Genomic DNA, 27524 nt, shown 5'->3' with positions numbered 1-27524 from the left:
GAATTTTTACCAAGGAAAGAATGGACAAAATCTGATTGCTTTCTGGCTAGATCTGAAAACTGAATGGTTAAGACTTCCTGAAATCTACTCATAACAAAATACAATCAGTCATTGATCACTGTGTAAAGGAGACCCTTCCCTATGTAGTAGAGAAAAGGGAAGGACAACTGGGAAGGGTAGGAGCCACTTTCGAAGTCTGTCCAGGCCCAGCCTCACATCCAGCCACTGTGTGAGAGTCATCGAAGCTGTGCAAGGTCATTTTGACACAGGTGTCACACTGTGTGCATAACTAAGAGAGAATGTTGCTGTTGAGTTGCTGTAGGATAGGAAGAGACTGTCTTTTTGGGTGGTGGAGGAGGGAGTATTTGGTAGGGGGGGCAGGCAGGGAGGTTACAGGGGATATGTTAAACTAATTTCCAAATATTTTATAAGTTTCTATGTCATAGTATTAAAAACAGAAGTATATCCTCCAAAATCTGAGCTGTTAAACAGGTTAGATGCTTTATTATTACTATAATATTGAAAGGTACAAAGATGGATGTGTGTATGTGTTTCATTTGATAAAACTTGCTGTTGTGGGTGGTAATCTAGTGAATTGGAGATATCTGCTTCTAAAATATTGATCTCAAGACACATTGTCTTCCATTCATCTGGTTATCTTTATTCTTTTCTTTGTCAATCCTAATTCAATTATCTTGACTTTTTCAGACATTTTGATTTGATCTTTTTTTCCTTTCTAGATAGCAAGAAAACATGTTAGGTATTATTTGTGGACCTGAAAAAAATTTGGGTGGTAGAATTTTTTTAAAATGCCAGATTGCACTTAGAGTAATCTTTTAATTAGAAAATTATATCTTGTATTAGCCAGGAAAGGAGAAAAATGGTACAAAACAATAATGCTAAGCATATGGATATGTTAATGTTCATTTGAATGAATAGGAAAATATTCTGCTTCCAGCAAAATGCTAATATCAAAAAAATTATTAAAAATTACTGCATGAGAATAAATTTTGAATATGTTTCAAACATTAAATATTTTGTTTTCTAACATTTTGGTTAGAATCCAATAAGCCTAAATAAAGCTTTATTTAGACGTTAGCAGATATTACAAATTTATGATATTTTATCACTTTAAGTAGTTTTTAGGGCATATATTTGAGAAGCTTTAAAAAATAACAGCTTTTAGAGGTACAACTTACTTTCTGTAAAAATATAAATACATTTTAAGTGTATAATTAGGTAAATGCACAGAGTCACATAACTACCATTATAGTCAAATTTTAGAACATACCATCATCTCCAAAAGTTCTTTCATATGCTCTCCCCCTTTACAGTCCAACATATTCTCTGCATCCCATTTGCGGGAACTGCTTATCTGCTTTTTGTCGGTTTTGCCTTTCTAGATTTTAATGTTAAGTGGAACTAAGTAGTATATGGTCTCCTCTGCCAGGCTTTTTTCACTCAGCATTTATCAGTTTATTCCTTTTTTATGGCTGAGTGGTATTCTGCTGCATGGAGTATACCACAATTTGTTTACCCATTCATGGACTGATAAACATTTAGGTTGCTTCTAGTTTTAGAATATTATATATAAATTATATTATATATCAAATTATTATATATAAAATTGGTGTGAACATTTGTGTATAAAGAATTTGTGTAGGCTTATGTTTTCTTGGGTAGAAACCTAGGAGTGGGATTGTTGAGCCACTGCCAACTACCCAAGTGACTGTGCTCTCCTCCATTCCCATCAATAGTCTAGAGAGTTCCAATTGTTTGGCATCCTCACCAAAAAAGCCTTTTTAATTCTGACCATTCTAATAAATGTGCAGTGGTATCTTATTGTGGTTTTAGTTTGTATTTCCCTAATAACTAAAGATGTTTAAGTAGCATTTCTTGGACTTATTTGGCTTTCATGTATCTTTGGAGATGTGTCAAATCCAATCTTTTTACCCATTCTTAAGACAACCCAGGTTGTCTTCTTGTTGAGTTGTAAGAGTTCTTTATATATTTTGGATATAAGTCCTTTCTCATATACATGGTCTGCAGATATTTTTCTCCCAGTCTATGACTTGCCATTTCATTTTCTTAAGGCTGTCTGATGAAGAACCAAAGTGTATAATTTTGATGAAGTACAATTTTGCCATTTTTAAGTTATGGGTTTTGGGGGTTTTTTTGGTTTTGTTTGTTGTTTTTTTGTTTTGTTTTTGTCCCAAGAAATTGTTGCCTATCCCAAGTCAAAATGATTTTGTTTTCTTACAGAAATTTTTATAGTTTTAGCTTTTATACTTAGGTCTATGGTGCATTTTGAGTTAGTTTTTGCATATGGTATCAGGTAAGCATCAGATTTGTTTTCCTTTGCATGTAGATACCACCTGTTCCAGCACCATTTGTTGTAAAGACCGTCTTTTATGCAAATTTATTGAAAATGAAATTGACAGGGCACCTGGCTGGCCCAGTTGGTTTGTCTTGCCTTTGGCTCAGGTCATGATTCCAGGGTCCTGGGATTGAGTCCTGCATTAGGCTCCCTGCTCACTGAGGAGTCTGCTTCTCCCTCTCCCTGTGCCTCTTCCCACTGCTCACATGCGCGCGCGCTCTCTCTCTCTCTCAAATAAATTTAAAAATAAAAAAAAAAAAGAAATTGACAGTTTAAGTGTTAGTCTGTTCCTGGACTCTGTGCTCTTGCACAGATCTATACATCTAGCCCTCTTCCAGTACCTCACGTACTGTTACAGTTGAGTCCTGACATTAGTTAGTGGAATACTCCAGCTTTGTTCTTTTTCAAAATTGTTTTGTTATTCTATTTCTTTTACATATCTTTATAACATTTAGATCAATTGTTAATTTATACAAAGCATGGTAGATGTTTTAAAGGTTTTTAAAAACTTATTCATGAGAGAGACACAGAGAGAGGCAGAGACATAGGCAGAGGGAGAAGCAGGCTCCTTGTGGGAAGCCCGATGCGGAACTTGATCTCAGAACTCTGGGATCACAACCTGAGCAAAAGGCAGACACTCAACCACTGAGCCACTCAGGCATCTCAGGCCTTTTTAATTTCTATTAGCAATGTTTTATAGTTTGCAGTCTTGTACATATTTAGTTAAGTTTATTTCCAAGTGTTTCATATTTTTGATATTATAAATGGTAGTCTCTATAATTTGAATTTCCAGTTGTTCATTGCCAGTATGTATAAATAATTTTTATATTGAATTTGTATTGCTAAATCTACTTATTCCAGTAGCTTATTTGTAGATTGCTAAAGATATCCTACAGTGTTTTTATATTGCCAGTGAGTAAAAACAGTTTTACTTTTTCCTTTTCAAGCTGTATGCCTTTTCTTTTTACCTATTGCAATGAGTAGGACCTCCAATACCACATGTATGGTAATAAATGCTATTGTATTAATGAAATATAGATATATACTTACTTAGTGTTATTTTAGATATGTGGGATTGAGAGACCAGGAATATTCTACTTAGTAACTTGGACTAATTTTTGAAACTCCTCTCCCTACCTAACCCCTGTTGAACATCTCTGTGCTGGTGAGCTTCTAGCTAGGTCTAGGAAGAAAGGTGAGAACCATTGGTTATCATACATTAAAACTTTAGGTCTTTACATACTACTTATAAACACTGGAATGTAAAAAGCCTAACCCTGCTATTAAGTATAGCCTCAGCTGAGTGAACACTGGTGTCGGAAAGTGGTAAAATGTTAGTATACCAACCACATGGCTCTAAGACTCAGGCCACAGCTTTCCTCTTAGCCTGAGGATGCAGACCAGCAGAATTTCAGCACTCCCTGCCATAATCAGGAAGCCTCTGTTAGGTGGCTGCATTCTCACTCAAGTTCAGCACTTCTACCCCGCCCCCCCCTTATCCCACTGATGCAGATTTCTACAAATAGGAAACTTAAGCGTTCTACTACTAATAAAAAGGACTTTTCTTATGTATCTCTTTTTTAAAAATTTCTGTCTTTTCCTGGTATATGAAGGTTTAGGGATTGACTGAGAAACTAAGCTGAATTAGAAGTCAGGCAAGCCACTCTCTCTAGTCCAGCCAGGTTCATAACTGCCTCAGTAGGTCAAATGCAGTGAGAAATGATTTTCTATGGTATACTTAGTAACCATGAGAGTTTTCAGGCAAAATTGCAGTGTTGGCAGAGTTGATCTTTGCCTTTTTCCCTTTAAAATTCTTTCTGCCCAATCCCAATCATTTTGTGCCCTCTCACTGTCCCCTAATTATCTGAAATAATATCAGGCAAGATCTTTCTCCATTGCCCCAGAGGAGGAATAAACTCTTTCAATCACATCTCCTTCTATAGGGACACATCTTAAGGCAGTTACTGTTGTAAGTAAGTCACTATATAATGTGAATTAGGGCAAACTGTTTTACCTTAATTTAAAAATAACTTTAATAGACAACATTCACTGATCTCTTACTAAGGATTACCTCAAATAATCCTCCCAGAGGCAGTGTATGTTTCTAAGGCCACATATTAACAAGGAGTGGAATTAGACTAAGATCCCAGTCTTAACTTGATTCTAGAGTCCAACTCTTTTTTTTTTTGTAAATTTATTTTTTATTGGTGTTCAATTTGCCAACATATAGAATAACACCCAGTGTAGAGTCCAACTCTTAAACACAATTCCCCTTTCCAAAATGTGGTCCTTCAACCCTCTATGAGATCAGAATTTCTGGAGTGTCTGTTAAAATGTGAACTTCTTGATCTCACCCATACATGCTAAATGAGAATCTTTGAGAATGAAATCCAGGACTCTTAATTTTCAGCTAGTTCCCCGGGTGATTCTGAGGCCACTGAAGGTTGAGAACCACTGCCATAGCCTCGCTTCCTCAGGAATGCATCTCTGCAGTTTGTAGGAATTGCCATAAAATTTTAACTGTGCATTCTCCGCAGTCAACCTATTTAGATAAATTTAGAAAATAAAATCTAGCTTTTTCATGAAGCTCTTTCTAACTGGTAACTTTGCTCTTTATTCTCAAAATGCTACTTCATAACTCAGAACTCCAATGAAACTTTAGGAAAAAAGTTTTCTTCCCCAAAATGAAGACTGAAAAACAAAAACAAAAAACAAAACAAAAACAAAAACAAAAAACCAGGGGTACCTGGCTGGCTCAGTTAGAGGAGCATGCAACTTCCATCTGGGGGTCATTGGGTATAGAGATTACTTGAATAAAAATAAAACTTTAAAAAAGAGAAAAATAAACCTTGATATTTTATATTTCTTAATGGATACTGTATTAGTTTCCTAGGCTACTATGAATAAAATCACCACAAACTAGGTGGCTTAAAAAAACCTGAAGCTTTATTATTTCACAGCTCCGGAGGCCAGAAGCCTGGAATCAAGTGCTGGCAGGGCCATACCTCTTCCTGAGGTAGAATTCAGGGAGAATTCTTCCTTAGAGCTTTCTCAGTGCTGCCTAGTGTTCCTTAGCCTGTGGCTACACATAACTCCATCTTTGCCTCCATCTTCATATAAAGATCTTCTCCGTATCTCTGTGTGTCCTTTTCAGTCTCTTCTGAGGACATTTCCATAGGATTTAAGTCTCCTGAATCCAGTATGATCTCAATTCAGGGCTTAATTACATCTGCCAAGATGCCAAGACCCTATTTCCAAATAAGGTTATGTTTGAAATTCTGGTGGATGTGAGTTTTCAGGGAGATACGGTTCATTCCACTACATATATTTATTTGCTTTCCTAATTTATTGTTATTCTCCCAATTTAAAATTCAGGATTGCTAGCTATTCGTCCAGATGTTGACTGTCCATATAACTAAGATTGATTTTCATTGAAGTATAATTGACACACAGTGTTACATCAGTTTCAGGCTACAGCAGTGATTTGACAGCTCTATACCTTATGCTGTGCTCACCACAAGTGTAGCTACTACCATCTGTCACCATACAGTGCTATTACAATAGATTGACTATATTCCCTATGCTGTACCTTTTATTCCTATGACTTAATACATTTCATACCTGGAAGCCTATATCGTCCAATTCCCTTCACCCATTTTGCCTATCCTCCATCTCTCTCCCCTCTGGTAATCACTAGTTCTATATTTACAGGTCTGTTTCTCTTTTTTGTTTCTTTATTCATTTGTTTTTTTAGATTGCACATATAAGTGAAATCATGATATTTTTCATCTGACTTATTTCACTTAGCATAATACACTCTAGGTATGTCCATGTCATCATGAATGGCGAAATCTCATTTTTTTATGGCTGAGTAATATTCCATTGCATATGTAAATACACTATATCTGTATTCGTTCATCTATTGATTGATACTTAGGTTGCTTCCATATCTTGGCTCTTGTATACAATACTGCAATAAACAGAAGTGCATATAACCTTTGAATTAGTGTTTTCACTTTCTTTGGGTAAATATCCAGTGGTGGAATTACTGGATCATATGATATTTCTATTTTAAATGATTTTTTGAGGAACCATCATACTATTTTCCACAGTTCCACAGTGGCTGCACCAATTTACATTCCCACCATCAAAGCATGAGGGTTCCTTTTTCTCCACGTATAAACACTTGTTGTTTCTTGTGTTTTTGATTTTAGCCATTCCCATAGGTGTGAAGCAATATCTCATTGTAGCTTTGCAATCCCTGGTGATGAGTGTGTTTATAACTGGCTTTAAACAAAAAGTCTACTTATTATTCCAATGACTTTTTATACTGATTCACTGGAATTGATCGCTAGATGGAAACTCTTTTCTCCTTCTGCTTCCTGTTTCCTGATGACTGTTTCCAAAGAAAACATTTGCTTAATACTTGGTTTACCTTATTGGCCTCCAGTCCTGATTCCACCCCTCTGCTGCTCAAATGTAATAGAATTTACTAAACAACTGGGCTTGATTATAACCCTGACCTCTGCTTTCTGATGAAACTCAACAAAGTTTACTAGAAAATAAATTCACCCTTAATATCTCTCCCTACCCCCAATCTTCATTGATGCTTTGGAGAGAATTGCTTTGAGAAGTTTGTCAACACTAAGAAAGTTCTGGTTGACATTTGGGGACTATTTAGAAGAATCTTTGATCCTCTCTAATCTGAGGCATAAAATACCGAGAAAGAACATTGTTACATGGAATATTCCCTTCCCCAATCAGCAGTTGATTCTAAGTAGACTCCATGGGATGCAAGCAAATGAGTTTTCTGCCTGGCAGAGCACATAACAGACCACAGTTACTCAAAACCAAGAATGTAAGTTTACAGATGTAGACTGCCACTTTGATGGTATTCTGATCACTTAAAAAGATATAGAATACTTGGATTAGAATCCAATTCTCTGTAATCTTTCTTCGAGTTTTATCCACATATAATTTAAAAACAAAGAGAAGTACAAAAAGGGAAACAACATGCCAAAAAGAAAAGAGAAATGTAACCTTTTTTGGCCAGAGGTATCAAAATGGCCTACAATGTTGTTATCAGTAGGTCAGCTCTGTTCTTTGAAACACATCCGTCTGAACTGCATCAAATCTATTTACTTTTTCTTGTTTTAAACTTCAAAAGATACTCCATATACTATGTAAGAATAGAGCCTACTGTTCTTTTGCCATCTTGGAAGAAACTGAGACTTTTGTCCTTTGGTTGAGCTACCCACAGCCAGATTCTTTATCCTCTCAGTAGAAAAGAGGTCACAGTTCTGTCAGATTATCCCTTCATCCCAGTAGTAGCATCCTTTTTCGTTTGAAGCATTCGTTTGAAGTTTTGAGTATTCTGTGTGTATACATACTTTTTTTTTTTTTTTTTTTTTTGAGGGTGGGAGGCAGACAGGGAGAGAAAGAGAATCCTAAGCAGGTGCCATGCGCAGCAAGGCCTAACACAGGGCTCAGTCTCACAACCCTGAGATCATGACCTGAGCTGAAACCAAGAGTTGGACCAATTAACTGATTAAGCCACCCAAGCACCTCCCGTATTCCCCATATTAATCTACTTGCTTCACCACTACCACCAGCTCACTTTGTACTTCACCTTACAGGACTTGTTAAAACAAAGTACAAAGACAAGAAGGAACAAATTATTATTTCTACTAAAAAGCATAAAATATAATTCCTTGGTGGAATATTTAATTTGGTCATTTGGAAAACAGTGTATAAGCAGGTGGTGGTGGAATGAAGTGGGAAACAGCCTTCAAAATCGGCATAGCCTTGTGCTCAGGTATCTCTCCCCTCATGCCTTTCATCAAACAAAGGGTCTTGTGGATTAATAAGCCCCCACTGTGGAGTGCATGCAGCTGTGGTTGGATCACGCCTGGTTGATCAGGGAAGCCTTGTTTTACTGAGATCCCTAAACCTAGTCAAGCCCACTAAACAGGAGTTCTGATTCCTAAGGGATTAAAAACAAGGTAATTTAGTTCTTGGATCATCTAAGGAGAAGGTATGTCACAGGAGATGTGGCGCAAGCCTAAGGCGGTTTCACAACCACTTCTGACCGACCAGTGTGGCTCCCAGTGTAGAACTCAGGGCAGGCGAAAGGAGAGAACTCATCAGCAACCAGAGACCTTCACCTTCTACTCTATTTGTCTTGCTCTTGAAGACAGCAATTGCCCTGGACCCCATTAATAATACCCCACCCTCGACCAAACTTACTTTTCTTCTCAGAGGAAAAAAGGATGAAATTGCAGAGAAGACTCTGTTCTATGCATAATCATTTACACAATAAAGATCTAGGGAGAGGGATGCCTAGGTGGAGTTTAGCGCTCCTGCCTTTGGCCCAGGGCGTGATCGTGGAGACCCAGGACTGAGTCCCACATTGGGTCCCTCCATGGAGCCTGCTTCTCCCTCTGCTTGTATCTCTGCCCCTCTCTCTGGGTCTTTCATGAATAAATAAATAAAATCTTTTTTAAAAAAGTTAAGATCGGGCAGCCCAGGCGGCTCCACAGTTTAGCACCGCGTTGGGCCCAGGACATGATCCTGGAGTCCCAGGATCGAGTCCCATGTCGGGCTCCCTGCTTCTCCCTCTGCCTGTGTTCTCTGCCTCTCTTTCTCTCTCTCTCTCTCTCTCTCTCTCTCTCATAAGTAAAAATCTAAAAAAAAATATTAAGATATAGGGAGAGTAGTAAAGTAACATTAGCCTTTGTGGGCATTGTTTTTAAATAAGTTGGGCTGTATTGTTATTAGCATAAGTTTTTAAAGATTTACAAAACTGTAACTTAGATACTCCACTGTAGTTTAGATAGCTGCCACAAAGTGGGTGGAAGGGTCTAGCTTGTGATTGGATGGATCAATCAATTGAACTTACTCCAGGAGTGCATAACAGAATTTTACATAAGATCCAATTGTTTATACTTCATATAAAACCATAGCAAAACTCTTAATCAGAACGTGTGTATGATGGGCTTAAAAGATGAAAATAATAATAGTGCAGTATTAAAAGAAACTTGAATAAAACTTGAAGATCTTCCATATACAAAGTATTGGTTTCATTAGTGAGTACAGTAGACTACCTTTATAAACTGGCTGATCCACACGCCTTCTCTTACTTCTGCTAACCTGCCAAGGGAAGCCTTATTCCCAGATTGAAGAGCAGGAACCTGAGGCGTAGGGAGGTTAAGTAACTTCAAGGTCACAAAGGTCACTATGCCTAGGTATAAAACCAGGTCAGTCTGACTCTATAGCTCCTGTTTTTAATATGCAGTTCTTAGAAGGTAGAGTAGGGTAGTGGAAAGGCTTTGAGTCAAACACAGCTGATTGCTGATTAACTGCTGATTAATCTTCAGCAAGTGATTTCTCTGTGCCTCAGTCTCTACAACTATAAAAGAGGGATAATATCACAAGGGTTGTTAAAGATCATAATATTTTAAAGCTCCAGAAGGGCAGAGATCTTCCTTTTGTATATCACTGTAACCCCAAAGCCTATAGCTGTGTCTGGCATAGGGAGTATGTGCTCAAAAGAGAACTTGTTGAATTAAAAATGCCTAGCACTTTGTAGGCACTCTGTAAATGGTAATGTCCAAGTGCGTTATCAGTCCTCTTCAACCCTAACATCAGACTGTAGAGACTAATAATGTGTGGTCTCTGGTCTCATTTAACTTGAAGACCAGCAAATTAGTAGAGTGTGCATATGTTGACACTTTAGATCCTTTAATCTAGTACTGATTCATGGTCTGCGGCTTTGGAACATCTAAACAAATTGAGTTGAGTTCAGCAGTGGCAAATTATATTTTGTTATTGTTCTTGTTTTTCCCATTGCATTTTGAATGTCTTCTCTCAACATCATTTTAGCTTTTTTTTTTGAAGAATAATGAGCAGAGTATGAATTTTTCAAAGAATAGGCAAAATAAGTTCATGTCATCAGTAACACAATCTACACATGCACAAATGTAAGTGGCGGTTATGCTTAATAAGTCCTGGAATGAATTTGTAACTAGGATTCTTGTCCCTTTACTTCACAGCACATTATTTTGTTTTGTTCCTTGCTATTTTTGCTATGTAATTTCTGCACTAAAATCCCTGTGATTGAGGAGACATGGTACATGAGGACAGCTGCTAGGGTAGCCTGCCTATAAAATTAGCACCTGTGTGCTTTGTCCCTATTACACAATAATGACATAATAGTTTGTATTTCTGGTAAAAATTGAACACAAAATTTTATCAAGCACTATAACTATCAAGCATAGTATATTTGTATGTGCATACTATATGTTATATTGTATGCAAATCTATGCAGTTTTATGTGTAGATTCACATAATTCTTTTAATCTCTTTATGATTTTGTTTCCTTTGTTATCTGTAATCTTAAATATTTATGGTCTTTCTTCCACTAATCACATTCATGGAGTTTAGTAGTGATCTTGTCAAATAACTAGTTTTTGTATTTATTGTTTTTCACTATTTCTTAGTGTTGTTCCATTAGTTATTGCTTTTTATCTGTAATAATCTTTTTCCCTATATTTCCCTTTGGATTCCTCCCCAACTTCTGAGATTAGTAGTTTATTTTTTCGTTTTTCTCCTATAATAATGAAGCATGTATTACTGAGTATAGCCTTCACTCTATCCTATTGATTCCATTTTTCATTCTTTTTAAGTAGTTAATAATTTTTCTATTGATTTCACCTTTCATCAAGAGTTATCTAAAAGTGTCCTGCTGGGGCACCTGGGCCCTCAGTGTTTAGCTCAGAGCATGATTCCAGGGTCCTGGGGTCGAATTCTGCACCAGGCTCCCATAGGAAGCCTGGTTCTCCCTCTGCCTATGTCTCTGCCTCTCTCTCTCTCTCTCTCTCTGTGTGTTGTGTGTGTGTGTGTGTGTGTGTGTGTGTCTCCTGAACAAATAAAATCTTTTTAAAAATAAATAAAAGTGTTCTGCAGAAGGGGGGACATTTATTTATATATATATATATATATATATATATATATATATATATATATATGTTTTCTTTAATGGGATTTTGATGTGGAATGTATGTGGCTTATAATATTTCAACCTTTTTTTTTTTTTTAAGATTTTATTTATTTATTCATGAGAGACACAGAGATAGAAGCACAGACACAGGCAGAGGGAGAAGCAGGCTCCATGCAGGGAGCCTGACGTGGGACTCAATCCCAGGTCTCCAGGATCCAGCCCTGGGCTGAAAGCAGCACTAAACTGCTGGCCACCCAGGCTGCCCTATTTCAACTTTTATAAATGTGTCTAAATCTCTTATCACCAAGTAAATAATTTATTAGTGTTCCATGGATACTACCACCCTCTAAAATAGTTTTAAAAGATATATAGATCTATATAATCTTATTAAATCACATTTATCAAGTTATTCAGTTCTTTTATGTAATTGATTTTATTACTGGTGATCTATTATGAAAGGCACAGAAGCCTACACTAGAATCTTAAAATTCTCTTTGCATTTCTCATATATTTCCTTTTAATAATATCTGTGACTCTGATTCATACAGATGTTTACCCAGTATTTTCTTTAATAAAGAAATTTGATCTTATGTATAGATGCTGAAAGGATAGTTGATAAATTTTAAGCCACTCCTAATAAAAACTAAAACAAAATAGAAATTAACTAATAAAAATAGACTACTGTTTTGCCAAAACTCAGCAACAAGGATCTCCTACTAAAGCCCTAAATCCATTGACCTTTTTATTAGCAACTAAATGCTAGTGAAAGCACTAAGACTACCTTAAAGAGGAGAAAAATTGAACCTAAAACTGTTTTTTGCTGCTGACAGAATATCCACAAAATCAAAAAGAATGTAGTAAAGAAACAACCCAATGTAGTAAGAAAATGTGTTAAAATGGCTACATTTGCTGTACAAATGTACAGCAAACAGATTTTTCTCTACTGAAGCAGTGATTGCCTAACAGCAGTAGGAATACATATTCCTTTCACAATAATGGCAAAAATTCTTAAATTATTTGAGTATAAATTTTAAAAGAAGTCACAGAAGCTTTCTGAAGAAAACTGAAATCTTATTGAAAGGCCTAAAATAAGATTTGAGCAAATGGAAAAGGATACTTTTTTCTTAGAGGAGAAGACAGTATAAAAGCATCAGTTATTTCAAAGTTATAATGTAAATATGCAAATGCAATTTCAGGATAAGTTGGGGGATGGTTATTTTAAAATTGAATTAAATGCTCTTAAGTTTATATTGCAAAAGAATTGCCAGCAGGAGAGTCAAGTATAGTATGAAAAAGAAAACAGGCAGATTTGCTTTGCCAGGTTTAGTCACTAAGGACATCAGTATGGTGGTTTTGGAACAGGAATCGACACAGATAAGTGGAGCATACGGGAGAAGGGAAACTAGATGTTTGTATATTTGAGAATTTAAAGTAAGACCAAGTTGGTATTTCAAAACAGTGGAGAAAATAAGAATCATTTAGTAAAGGATGGTAGAAAAACCCTGACGTCTACTGAAAGAAAATTGAAATATAAAATTAAATGGAAAAAGTGGTTTTTTTATCTTGTAGAAAAATATAAAATATACATACAGTCTAGGGGTAGGGGGAGATAAAAATAGGCATCCAAAAGCTATAACAGAAAGAGAAATGAACTTGTATAGACACATAGACACACACAAGTATTGGGGGGAAATGCCATAAATAAAAGCAATAGATCATGGATTTGTAAACACATTTGCAACAAAAAATAGAGGCTTAATATTAATAGTTCATGATAAAGAAGGAGCTTTGCAAATTGGCCAAAAAGAGACAAACAGCAGATAGGGACTAGATAGAAGAAATGAAGCTGCTTTCACAAAGCATCAAATCCAACAAAATCAGTTCCCTATGGCCAGGGAAACACTCGTGACCAGCTGATAAAATCGCCATGAACATAAGGTGGAAGGTAGCTTTCTTATACACCATAAGATAAAAAACTGAATTTTCAAAACAGGCAAGGCAGTCTACCAGTATATACTTCCAATGGACTTGTTAAGCTAATTAAAGACCTACAAATTAAAACAAAATGATATACTTTGGCACCTTTATAAAAATTATAATACCAAACATTAGTAAGTATGAAAAGAAAGCTCTATCATACATTTCTTGTGTTTAAATTGAACGTTCCAGGGGTCAGTTTCCTTTATGTAGCAAAAAGTCTGTTGAGGAGATGTTCATATCTTTAATCCAGCAATTCAGTTTATTGGGAATTTATCCTAGAAAAATCACTATCATTAGTTACAAAAAGATCAATTTAAATGTTGTTTGTGTGGAAACAACTTAAATATCTGAAAACAAAGGAATTTTAAAGATTTCTATATAAACAAATGTCATGGATCCATAAATTGACATTTTAGAAAATCTTTAATGACCTGTTTGGAAAGATGCATGAAAAAACAAGTTATAGAACAGTACATATAATATGGTCCTATTTTTCAAAAGTTTATAATCTCTTTTTCAAGACATACTTTTTATATAAATATGTGTATATATGTGTGTATATATGTGAGTCTGGCCTTAAATATATAATACTGTGATCTTGCCTTTGATGATCTATTAATACATCAATATTGTAAATTGTGGAGAAATGTCAACATGTTTTCATTCTGCCTAGAAACTTTTTTTGAAGACTCAGATTCAATGCCCATCAGAAGATTTTCATAACTGAAAAGATTCATGCATTTATACAAAAGTTTAACAGATTTAGGATAGGAATGTGAAAATCTGTGTCCCTGAAATTACCTGTAAGAACCAAGTTCAGGTTGGATAAGCAAGACTGTTCACAAACAGCATTTTCAGTTTTAATTACCTTTCTAGCTGAAAGTTGATTTTTAAGCGCAGGCTGGTTCTCTTTTAGAAAGAGGAGGTGTTCATTTTGACTTAAAAGCAAGATAGGGCAGGAGGCCAACAATCCTGGAGCACAGATCATCACCTTCCACTTCTGAGTGCCATCCAAGGATTAATATCTACACTTAGCTGAAAATGTCTAAGGATGAGTTGGTAGGGATGTAGAGAAATATGTGTATTGGGTGATGAATTAGGGCCTGTCCCCTAGATCCAAGGCCAGGCTCCTCAACACTTTGCTTCTCTGTTGTGGGAGAGGTGTAAGTGTAGGCAGGAATAAATAGAGCACAAGGTGTGCCATAGCAGACTTGGAGTCCTCCTCAGGGGAAGTCCAGGGACAGAAGGAGGATCAAGGGTAGCACCCTAAACCTCGACTCCCTGCACTACAGGTAATCACACCCCTGGAGGAATAAGAACAAAAATCAGAGCACATACCATCTGCCAGGCAGTGCTCCAAGCATTTAATAGCCCTTCTCCTGGCCAGTCCTCACACAACCCTAGGAGGGCAGGTCGTTTTTTTTACCTGCTTTTATAGGTGAGGCTTTTGGTGAACATGCTAAGGTCAGAGGGCTAATGAGGGACAGGACCAGAAGTGATCTACTTTTCATTTCTTAAAATATTCAACTTACACAGAAGGACAAATGAATAACATTCTCAGTGGTAAGCAGTGTTTTCTCCAAGAAAATGGTACTGAGTCCTAATACCAGCTGATTTTAAATGGTTCATACATGCCATTTTGAAGCTGAAAGGTGTCTTATTTATTGGTATTTTTAGTCTAAATATATCAAAATCTATCAGTTCTGAACCATTCTTCAAAGTGCACTGACTAGTTCCAATTTGTCATACTTATTATTAGCTGTGTACTAGTATATGTCAGCGTTAAAGTGACACAGTGAGTGATTGTGGAGTTACTAAATCCAACTTTGATCATTTAGGAGTAATTTTTTTTTAATCTGAAAAATAGTGGACAAATCCAGTAGCTTCAGCATTTTCTCTTAACACAAATGCATCTTAGATGACAAGCTAGTTTATTTAAGACTCTCCAATATATGTAGTTAGACTTATGGACTTAGATGTGGCTAATTGAAAATAGGCTTATGCAGATTTTTAATTTTTTAAAAGTATTAAAGTTGAAGTCCAAATAAATTCTATTTTTGTGTATTTTGCATGTTTTCTTTGTCTTATTGTAGAATGGAGAAAGGAAATAATAGTTAATAATTAAAATTTAAGACCACTTTGGGTGAAAAAGAAAGTTTGCACTTCTGTTATTCTGCCACTGAACTATATAATTGAATGTGTATCCTTTAGAAGCTGTGGGCAACCCAGGATTTCTTCCAGCAGTTCATTCATTTTGAAACCTACAAATGTGTAAAGAATTGGTTCTCTCCCACTCCCAGTGAGCTTTTCATATTGAATAGACTCTTGTAATGATCATGGGCCCAACTTGATATGCTTGGAGACACTCCCTTCTGCATATTACATTTAAATTCCAGGCCTGTCTTTTAATCCTCTGTTGGTTACTTAGACCTGACAAGTATTGGAAATGCCCTTAGTGTCAGTCTTAGACTAAAGATAAGAAGTAAGTGTTTGTCCTGTTCTCCCAGGGGGGAAAAAGAAACATCTATGCGCCCAGATGAGTGTGGGTATTCTAACACCTGATAGCTTTACATAATAATAATAAAGTTTGAAATTTTGCAGAAGACACAGTATTGGGAACAGATCATTTTCTAAGCATATCGGCAGGTGACAAGGTGGCTAGATAGCATTTAGATTGATAATCTCAGCTATATAAAAAGCAATGAGATCTTTTTTTAAATGGCTTTTACTGATGGCAGCCATCTTAATTTTTATTTAAAAGGATTTTGTTTTCATACCAAAAGATTTCAAGACTATCAATCCTTTGTAGTTGGAGGAACTTCTCTCTTATTATACTATTGTATTATTTTAGCCCTTTTACAAGCTGGTAAGTGAAATAAAGGCACATTTCAACTCCTGAATATCCATTTCAGTATTGTCACTTAGGAATGAAGCAGCAAGCCCTGCTCACCCTTACCTGTTGTTACCTTCTGAGAGGAAACTAACTTGTCTGATAGTAATGGCTCCTTCAGGCTAGAGGCCATGGGGCCAGGAGGTCTTGATAGGGTGATGTGAAAAGTAAGCTCCTCTATTAGCAAGAAAGCGTTCCGTGTGGCTTTGGGTTGTCTGGAGACAAGAAACGTAGTAGAAAGTTTATGAAGTATCAAGACATAAAAGGTATCAGGACATAAAAAGCCTTGGTCCCTTTCCTTCTCTCTTGCTCAGCTTGAATGCATTTGAGTCTCTCTGATGCTTAAGAATCTAGTACAGCTCAAGGCAATGAGCAACTAGTATAAGCTGTCTCTTCTCCCAACCTCTGTAGTTCTTCCTTTCTCACTTCGTTGCCTTTAGATTCTCACATTACAGCATTGTCTCTTGCTTGTAACATAGTTATTTTAGTTATGTTGAGTTCTATCACTCCAAAGTTCTAAATTCCAAAAAAAGCAATTTTTGGAAATTTTTGGAATATTGCCTTTTTGTAAGGTGACACCCCACCACCCAAGATTGTTATAATTCTTTCAGAACCAAGAATCTGTAGAACATAAATTAAAAAAAAAAAAAAAATCCAACGCAGCAGGTAGATCTCATTAACTGAATATAGAAGTTATAATCATACTAACATTAAGAGCTTTCTTTGTGCCCAGCACTATGCAAAGAGCTTTATGTTCACTGCACTGTTTATAACAACCTCACATACAAGGCATTATAATTCCCTCATATTTTTAGATGAGAAGATATCAGACCATAAAAATACTGGTCAAGGAAGCATTTCTGGAACTTGTCTTAAGTGCAGGGCATTGTGCTCGGTACCTAGGATCCAAAGCAGAGATATGGTCCTTTCCCTTTCAAGTATTTATGACGCCCTGGGAGACTGGGTTCCTGTGAGCTTCCAGTAAGAGAGGACAGGATGGCAGACGAGTGCCCAAACAAGCACACAGCATATGTGTCCGGAGCATGCCAGAGAGCAGGACCATTCTGGACCTGGATACTTGAAGAAAGCTCTTCTTGGAATGCAATCTTCTTGAGATTACAGGTAGACCTTAGAGTGGAGAGAAAAGATTTCAGGGAAAATACTGTATATTTGAGGCAGAGGGAATATTCTTGGCAGTTTTGTGGAGTGGCAGTTTGAATGCTTGACTTGTGTAGAAGGCAGGAGGTCCCTGATTGGCATCTTCAGGACTCAGATGAATAACACCCTGGACAGTAGTATAGAGAAGGTATGTGAATGCAGTTTTCCCTCTGCAAATACCGTGCTGCATTGGTGAGCTAATACAGGCTAAAGTTAGAGGGACAGATTAGAGCCCAATGCTAGCATTGTGATTCAGTAATCACTGTTTGCAGTTAACATTTATCCCGTGCTTACTATGTATCAGACCCTATTTTATGTGTTGTTATATGTATTGTTTAGTGCTCACAACAACCCTGTGAGGTAGTTTGCAGATACAAGAACCAAGCAAGCCTAAGACAAGTCAGTAAGAGGCAGAACGAGGATTTGAATGCGGGCTGTCTGCTTCCACATCCCACCATGCTCTGCATGGCAGTGTTTCTAGAATTTTTCACTTAGGAACATCTCTATTATAAATGATACTCACACGGGTCTCAAAACTTGCCATTTACATCCTGAACAGACACATGTTCACATTGTGTCAAACCATTCCCTACAGGTTATCCAGAAGAGAGTTGAAAGCAAAAGCAATTTAGTTTCTTACTAGTGTAGTCCTGTCCTTTTTGATAGCTGTTCATTAGCATTAAGGACCACCTGTGGAAGAAGGCTGGCTCACTCGAGCAGCTGCAGAGGAGAAGCTATGTGAAGCAATGTGGTGTGACAGGAGAGTGGTGGGAGTGGCCTGGGGAAGTGGGCAAGCCTGGGCTGTGGACCAGTAAGGCGGATGAGACTAGCAGCCCTTTTGGAGAAGGGTCTGGGCAGAAGGTGAAGCAGAAATACTGATTACAGCAGAGTTTGGAAAGTAAATAAGACAGGCACTCAGTTCTGAATAAGAGGCTAAGTGGCACGACAAGTGACAGGAAGTGACATTTCCTCCACTGTGAGACAAAGTGAACTTCCTGCTGGAGTCAAAAAGGTCCAGCCTCACCTTTTTTTGAAGCTTTCAGATCTGCCTCCACTATAGCCATGTCCTGCACAGGCCTTTCGTCCACCTCCACTCTCATATAAACAATGCTCAGCATCCCTGCAAGACTGTCCTTCCAATTTTAAATCTAAGCCTTGTTGACATAGCTGTTTTCATTTTTCAGACCACAGTCTTTGTCAGGGGCTGATTATATTTATAAGACAGTTATGAAACCAAATCCAAACCTGGATTGAAGCAAATCATGGAGTAGACAGACAGATAGTTGGATGTATACAGAAGACTTAAAGAATCATTTAAAAAAAAAAAAAAAAAAAGAATGTAACCAACCTAACCAAAGAAGTAAAAGGATCTGTACTCTGAAAACTATAGAACACTTTTGAAAGAACTTGAAGAAGACACAAAGAGATTGAGAAACATTATGTGCTCATGGATTAGAAGAATAAATATCGCTAAAATGTCTCTGCTAACCAGAGCAATCTACACATTAAATGCAATCCTTATCAAAAGACCATTTTTCACAGAGCTGGAATAAACAATCCTAAATTTGTGTGAAACCAGAAAAGACCTGAATAGCCAAAGGAATGTTGAAAAATGTTGAAAGCTGGAGGCATCACAATTCTGGACTTCAGGCTGTATTACAAAGCTTTAATTATCAAGACAGTGTGGTACTAGCACAAAAACAGACACACACAGATCAATGGAAAAGAACAGAGAACCCAGAAATGGACCTTCAGATCTATGGTCAGCTCATCTCCAACAAAGCAGGAGAGAATATCCAATGGGAAAAAGTCTCTTCAACAAATGATTCTGGGAAAATTGGACAGCCACGAGAAGAAGGAAAAAACTGGACCACTTTCTTACACTAAAATTCACATTTGTGAGATGGGAATCCATCAAAATCCTAGAAAACACAGGCAGCAACCTCTTTGACCTCAGCTACAACTCTTGCTATACACGTCTTCTAAGGCAAGGAAACAAAAATAAAAATGAACTACTGGGACTTCGTCAAGATAAAAAGCTTTTGCACAGCAAAGGAAACTGTCAATAAAGCTAAAAGGCAGTCTAAAGAATGGGAGAAGATACTTGCAAATGTCTTATCAGATAAAAAATCTGTAAAGAACTTACCAAATCCAACACCCAAAAAACAGTCCAGTCAAGAAGTGGGCAGAAGACATGAACAGACATTTCTCTAAGACGACATACAGATGGCTAACAGACACATGAAAAAATGCTTCACATCACTTGGCATCAGGGAAAACCACAATGAGATGCCATTTCACACTAGTCAGAATGGCTAAAATGAACAACTCAGGAAACAACAGACATTGGTGAGGATGCAGAGAAAGGGGAACCTTCTTACACTGTTGGTGGGAATGCAAACTGGTGCAGCCACTCTGGAAAATAGCATGGAGGTTTTTCAAAAAGTTAAAAATAGAGCTGCATTACCACCTTGGAATTGCACTACTAGGTTATTTATCCAAAGGATTCAAACATAGTAATTTGAAGGGGGCACATGCATACCAGTGTTTATAGCAGCAAGGTTCACAATAGCCAAAACGTAGAAAGAGCCCAGATGTCTATCGACAGGTGAATGCATAAGAAGATGTAATATATATAGTGGAATACCACTCAGCCATCAAAAGGAATGAAATCTTGCTGTTTGCAACAGCGTGGATGGAAGTAGAGGGTATTATGCTAAGCGAAATCAGAGAAAGACAAATACTGTATGATTTCATTCATATGCAGAATTTAAGAAACAAAACAGATGAACATAGAGGAAGGGGGAAAAATAAGATAAAAACAGAGAGGGAAGCAAACCATAAGACACTCTTAACTCTAGGAAATAAACTGAGGGTTGCCAGAAGGGACTTGAGTGATGGAAATTAAGGAGGGCACTTGATGGAATGAGCACTGGGTATTATTCAACTGATGAATCTCTAAATTCTACCCCTGAAACTAATAATACACTAGATGTGAATTAAATTGAACTTAAATGTAAAAGAAAATTTTTTAAAAGGAGCACAACCTGTCAGTGGGAAGAGTACACATGGGGAGATAGAGAGAAGTGGCTTTGTAATATTGAAGTAAAATATAAATGGAGATGCACTCTTACACAGTTTGATGTAATCCAAACCCTAATCAAGATCTAGGATTTTTCTCCCACCCAGAATACTTCCTCATGATCCTTCCTAATCAGTTCTCACCATCCATGGCAACCACTGTTTTGATTTTTGTCCGCACAGATTAATTTTGCCTGCATCATATAGTTTTATCACAAATAATGTATGAAAGGGCTCTCACTGAAAAGAGTATGGTATGGAAGAAAGTAACGTTCAGAGATTGCACACCAACCTGCTGTGTGCCATGGATGAAAAACTTACTCTGGGCCTTGTATACAGGATTCAACTGGGTGATCCTCATGTTTCCCTAAAAATCTTAAACTCCACTTATATTTCTAATCTCAAAGACATCACCATTCACTCAGTACTCTGAGCCAGAAAATTTGAGCTCATTTATTCCACTTTATCCTCTCACATCGTTAATAGCTGTCATGTCAGTTCTCCCATGTAATTTTTTTAGACGTGTCACTTCCTTTGTCCCTGCATTCATTTTTTGACTTGTCATGATCATCAGATTACTCTTACTACCACTCTTGCCCGTGGTCCTCTCTAGACTACTCTTGTCACTGCCCCTGAGGTAATGCTTGCTAAAATGAAACATACTCTGTTCCCTTCTCTGTTTAAAATCATTACGTGGTTCTCCACCTTTTAAGGTGCTTTTCTGTCACTCACAGAATTGAGTTCAAATTCTCAACTTTGGCAGTGAAGACCTCTACTGGAGGTGTGCCTGCAGGGTACTTCTGATGCCCTCAGCCCCACTGTGTTCTCTGCAAGACATTCACTCTGCACCTGATCCACCTTCCTAGCTAGTTCCCCTTACCTGTGCAGTCTGCCTTGTTTAGGGGACACTATGCATGCCTGTCTCCCTGATTCTCTTGAGTGAGGTTAGAGACCATGTTTTATCCATCTGTCTCCAGCATCTGGCCTGTGTCTTTGCTAAAAAACACTTAACCCCAAAGTAATTAATTGGGAGATTGCTAAGGATGATGGTATACTGGGTTAGGGTCTTACTCAGACTAAGTGGTTTAGGTTTAAAAAAAAAAAAAAAAACCACACAACTTTTTTTTTAATCACAGAAAAGCAATTAAAAATTAAAAAATCATATAGAAGTTTTCATGTGTCTCTGGTCACTTTACTAAGTCGAATTCTGAGTCCTTTCTAGTACTTGTAGTAGTAACTGGTTAAAGGTGAGAAAGTTTGTTTTTACTTGGAGAAAAGGTCTATTAATAAGAGGTGACTCCCGCTGGTATAAAAGCGGTAATCCTGTGCTCTTTTATTTCTGTCTCAAACCTGACTTAATGTGTGCTTATCCATTTCCTAGAATGGAAGGTTACTGTTTCTATGAATGAAGATAATTTCTTTCTAAAGGTCTTCATGGTCATTAGCAAGCAGATAAAACTGAAGATGACTGGTAAATATTTACCCAAATGCCTGGGAACACCAGTATTTATAACCCTCGTTTGTTTACCGTGGCTCACTATGTCCTGATTTTTTCCCCCTGTGTTTGGTTCTGCCTGGTAGTTTGAATCAGGCTTGCTGCCCCCCATTGATCATTACTCGGTCTGTAATTTTATCTTCTCCAAAACCTAGGTAGGAACCTTGATGCTGTCCATGACATCACGGTGGCGTACCCTCACAATATTCCTCAGACAGAGAGGCACCTCCTCCTCGGAGACTTCCCCAAGGAGATCCACTTCCACGTGCGCAGGTACCCAGTAGATGCCCTCCCCACATCCGCAGAGGACCTCCAGCTCTGGTGCCACAGACGGTGGGAGGAAAAGGAAGAGAGGCTGCGCTCCTTCTATCAAGGGGAGAAGAATTTTCACTTTACCGGACAGACTGTAATTCCACCTTGCAAGACTGAACTCAGGGTCCTGGTGGTCAAATTGCTCTCCATAATTTACTGGACCCTATTCAGCCCTGCAATGTGCCTCCTCATATATCTCTACAGTCTTGTTCGGTGGTATTTTATCATCACCATTGTTCTCTTTGTGCTGCAAGAAAGAATATTTGGTGGACTGGAGATCATTGAACTTGCATGTTACCGGTTTTTTCACAAACAGCCGCATTTAAATGCGAAGAAAAATGAGTGAGATCATGAGGTTCACAGTGTGATAGCCAAGGGGATATTTTGGAAATGTGTTGAGCCTTTGTAAACGGAGACGCATTTTTGCATGACTATGTCAAATATTTCTACTACCATCATTATTTGTTAAAGATATTTTGCACTTAGTTTTGTGGGAAAATCTTGCTACACATACGATTTCTTTTTAAATCTCTGAATGTAATTTCAATACGTAGCAGGGAGCAATTGCTATAAAATAACTAGGGCCAGAGTATCACTAAGCAACCACTGGGCTGTTAACGGACAGGGTACCACAAGATTTTCCTAAAGGCCCAATCCCATTTCCTCACAAACTCCCCAGACAAGAAGCAGGTCTGGGGTTCAGGGCCGGCTCAAATCAAGTGCCAGCACCTGACTGTGGAAGTGAGGGCCTTTCCTCCCGGCCCCTCCCCCCAGCACTGTCCACAGGCTTTTCTACGCCAATCAAACCATTGCATCCTTCCCTAAGGCCAGAAAACAGAAATCTCTTGTCCTTCAGCCATGCACCCAGCACCCATTTTGATAGGAAGTTCTTCATTACTCATTAAACCCAGGCAGTTAGTCTTGCACTCCCCCAGACATCAGAAGACCACCTGTGCCCTTTCATCCCATGGATATAGTAAGACCTGGACATTTCTCAGGGAGCAACCACAGGCTCTCCACTTAGAAACCTTAGTTTGAATTTTTACAGATTGGAATTAAGACAGTTTAGTTCTTCACTTGTACTTACTCTTGCATGCCCAGCGCTTGTTGGCAGGTGTAGCTTTTTCTGCGTTAAAAACGGTCTATATCAAGTCACTTACCTTTCTAAAGGAATGTGTGGAAGGTTCTGTTACTGCAGTCAAACTCTTAAAGTTGTGTCTTTTGAAATACTTCTTTAAAACCTGGCCCAAAAAGGAAGGTTATTGTATTTTCTGTACGTGCATGGGTATCTAACATCTGCCATTAAAACAACAGCAACAGCGCTTGCAGACAGGGCAGTAATGGCTTAGCCTAAATTATTCAACCCTTGCAGCCTTGACAGATTTTACTCTAAAAACTAAAATAACAGGAAAAATGAACCCCTTTTTAATGATAACGAGGGCTCGCTGTCTTTTTAGTCCTTCCTGTTTCAGTACTAAAATTTAAATCCACTTTTGACCAATCAGTTGTTTGCCTAAATATTCCTGACATTTGGAGTCCATGGAAAATCCGGCAAACCAACAGCACCCATGTCCTTCTGAGGCAGAAAAATCGTGGTCATTGTTTCCACCCTGCTGGAGCTGTCCACCACTGTTTTTATCATACAGTGGAGACGCTGGTCAGAGCCACAGAAAATAGGCAATTAAAGGTCTTTAGCTGTTAGCAAACTTGTCCACTTTACTCCTGCCTTGAACCAGCCTCAGAAGCTATTGCTTTATGTACCCTTTTGGCACAAATGCCTTCTCCTTAATTACAACCCATTTTTGCTCAACAATGACTTTTACCCAACATTTGAAACCTGCACTGCCATGAAAGGTAAGCACATTATGAGCTGAACTTACAGAGGAGAAAGAACAGGTCGCGCGCAGAACCCTATTGATACATCCCTGGCTCGGAGGAAGAGAACTAGCTAGTGCCGCACCTAGGCGCGCCAGCCTTTATTAAACCACTCCCCGCTCCCCCGGCTGTTTTCACTCCTGCTAAGAGCTACTAATTAGTTGTTATGCACGCCTGCTCCAGCCCCAGCTCTTTAATCCCATGGTTCTTAAGGTGTTTTTCTTCTTTAACCTTTTTTTCCCCCTCGAATAAAAGAGGTTTCTAATTTAGATTTCTGTCAGACCTCCTATAATTTTGGTTATATTTGGAAACACGGAATTTTATAATCAGCCCTGCATTTGTCCTGGGCAAAGGGGAAATGCCGTGTCCTTTGTCCCACACATGTCTATGCTGTAGTGTGTCCAGCGCCCTTCCTCCAGCTCCTTGGATGCTTGTTCATGTGTGACCTCCGTAGAAGAGCGTGAAGCCAGTACAGGAGGAAAGCTCTTTTCTTTCCTTTTTTAAAAAAATGTTCTCTTTTGATCATAAAAGACATGTTCATGATAAAATGCAAACTTTGTTTTACCTACCCAAAATTCATATGTACCAAAACTCTACAGGGGAATACAGACATCGTACCTGCTTTCAGAATCAGAAATGATAACTTCAAAACTAAAAAAGTTGCTTCTTTTTGTTTGGTTTTCTGGTTTTGTGTTTTGGGGTCTTTGTGTTCTTGCAGTAAGGCTTCTTTCAAAAGTTGTAATTATTTATGTTCCTACATATCTGCCTTCTTTTAAAATTTTTTTAAAGAACTACTCAGCGGATGATTTGGAACTTAGAGCTTTGTAAAAATTGGTAACAAAATGTCAAGTAGAAATTAATTTAACTTTAATGTTGTGATCGGCCTCAGAAATGACCCCTTCCACACCTTCCCACCTCCTCTCTCTGGACTCAGAGTAACCTTTGTTCTGCCGCGTCTAGACGCACACTTCCCACTGACTGCTCTTTCGGTCCTCTGAAGACTGGCTCAGTGGACTGTGAAATGTTTACAGTACCGTCTGTCCAACTGTTCAGTCTTTACCATTCAGAAATGTTTCAAACAAAGCAAGTGGTTTATATGGGACATGAACCATTCTACCTAAGATAGGAAACTACAAGTTAGGGGGCCGATGAGGCTGCAAGTTCTTTCACCAGACAGCTCTGACAAGCAGGCCAGAATCACTGTACAAATCAGTAGGAGAACATGGTAAAAGATTGGAAGAAAAAGAATGTTAAACAGAGCACGTAATTTCAAACTCCTATTAAAGCTCTTCCTTGTTTGTTACACTATGAACACGCAGATTAGGGAGAAATACCAGCTTCCACTCACATCACTTTGAAATGAATTACTTCCTCAGCACCATCTCGGGAGCTGGACCTTGGTGGCCAAGACCAAATCCTGCAGAAAGGGTAACGCTCCAATTGCACCTGGCCTGCAGGCTCTGGGCCCGACCAGGATGCCCGTGTGCACTTTTATAATAGAAACTCTAATGGAGGGAGCCTGTTGGTATTAAATTGTTTACATTTCTTTATATAAATAATGTGCTTTCAGTGCCTTAGTTATGGGTCCCTTTCTTTTTCTGGTTCCAAGAATTCTGCAATGTGTTCCTTAGGTCAAAGTCTCTTTTAGCTACTCACTGGGAGGAAAATGGCTTGTAAACACTGGTCACTGTGGTAAACACTACTTTGTGGGGACATCTGGAGAGGAGAGCTTGTTGCTGAGGTAGCCTTTGCCTTAGTGCTGTTATTTATGCGATAGGAAACAAAAATGGTCTTATCATGCGATGAGCTTCAGACTGGAGATGGCCCCAAAATGGTCTTGTACTTAAGTTTTTATTTCAGAAGAGAATCTTGGTTTTAGTAATTTATTTTTTAAAAGATTATGTATGAAACACCAAGTTTTAAAAATAACTCACAGAATGGCCTTAGTTTTCAATGTCCACTAGTATGTTTGTGAGTTGTGTTATCTGTAATTTACATCCCAGAATAAAGTGGAATGAATTGGATACAGTTTGTCCATGTGTCATGTTTCTGTCTTTGCTGGAATGACTGAGTGTTGCTGTGTTTTCCCATGTTGTTATGGTCTTATGGTATGTAGCATTAAGGAAGAGCTCATCAGTTAGGACTCTCACAGATGTTTAAAAAAAATGCTCACAAAAAGGGAATATGCTGCTTCCATAATTGAAAAAGTCTAGGGGCCACAGTTGAATTCAGACCTCATGAATGTCATCAGAACCTGGTTTTCTTCCATTTCTGTCAGCTTAGCTCTGAAGGCAGTTTGGTCATTTCACACTTGTAGGGTTGTAATGGCAAATACTAGCACCACCTGCTATAAGAGGTAAAATGGGATTATACGCATCCCCCATCACAGTCAGAGTTCTACTCTATGTAGCTGTGAAAACAAATTCTCTAGAAGAGCCTGACAAATACATGAAAATGTGCTTAGCAAATACAGATGCATGGAAATCATGGAACTGAGGGGTAGCAGAATATGCCATCCCAAAACACGACAAGTTGAGCACATGCCATCCAAAATAGACCACTTTGGTATGTTGATGGTTTTGAGTTGTAGGCACACTTGAAAGGCAGCAATTGGAGGAAAAGGCTTTCTATGAACACCCTTACCTGCCTGAAGACCAGGTCTCCGAAAAGACTCAATGGCCATAAACCCCTTCTCTGGGAGTTTCATCAACCAGTGAGGATAGACTCCTGTCACAGGAGAGAAAAAAATCAACACCACACCCAGATAAACATCACAAAACATCCTACTTCCCATCTATTCTTCTAGTTTATCTTTCCTAAAAGCCATTTACTCCCCACTAAGAGGCCTCTGTTCCCCCTCCCCCTTCCCAGAATTCTAATCCTGAATTCTAAGGCACCTCTGGGAGTTACTCATTTTTCCTTGGCTATCTCTATGTATACCTGAGAGATACATGTTGATAAATTTCTGATTGTCTTTCTTTTGTTAATGTATCTTTTATTACCGGGGTCTCAGCCAAGAATCCAGAAAGGTAGAGGGAAAATCTCTCTCCCTGCAGAGGAGAATTTTTTTGTATGTGTCATGCCCCCCGCCCCCGCCCGTGCCCACCACCACTGTCTTCAGGTTCTGCAAGCGCTTTGCTTGAAGGATTCACTCTGAGGGGAACCCACAATGTCATCCTCTGAAAAGGGCACTGGCCACAAGAGCTGGCTTCAAAGACTGGGCCAACAGACTGGTGGGATTTCTATACTCTGTTTATGCAAAGGGGACAGAGGAGAGCGTAGTCTTTCTAGAGATTCACTTGTCTTTCACATTGCTCACATCACTGATAAATTGTATAAAGGTTTAAAGTGACTCCAT

The 27524-nt window shown here is 38.2% G+C and overlaps 1 protein-coding gene across 5 annotated transcripts in view; it reads left to right on the top strand.

The window, feature by feature from the left end:
• The window catches only part of LCLAT1 (lysocardiolipin acyltransferase 1), a 194340-nt gene extending 168150 nt beyond the window's left edge, over nt 1-26190 (top strand). For 4 of the 5 annotated variants that reach the window (XM_077843708.1, XM_077843706.1, XM_077843707.1 and 1 more), the window contains 2 exons: nt 21866-21955; nt 22135-26190. In XM_077843708.1, coding sequence (XP_077699834.1) covers nt 21866-21955; nt 22135-22637 — 593 coding nt within the window. In that variant the 3' untranslated portion in view covers nt 22638-26190. The remainder of the gene's footprint in view (nt 1-21865; nt 21956-22134) is intronic. The other variant, XM_077843705.1, reaches the window with a different exon arrangement.
• The last annotated feature ends 1334 nt before the right edge of the window (nt 26191-27524 follow it).

This window comes from Canis aureus, chromosome 12, assembly GCF_053574225.1.
Source record: "Canis aureus isolate CA01 chromosome 12, VMU_Caureus_v.1.0, whole genome shotgun sequence".
NCBI lineage: Eukaryota > Metazoa > Chordata > Mammalia > Carnivora > Canidae > Canis > Canis aureus.
This window is presented reverse-complemented; position numbering and strand designations above follow the sequence as displayed.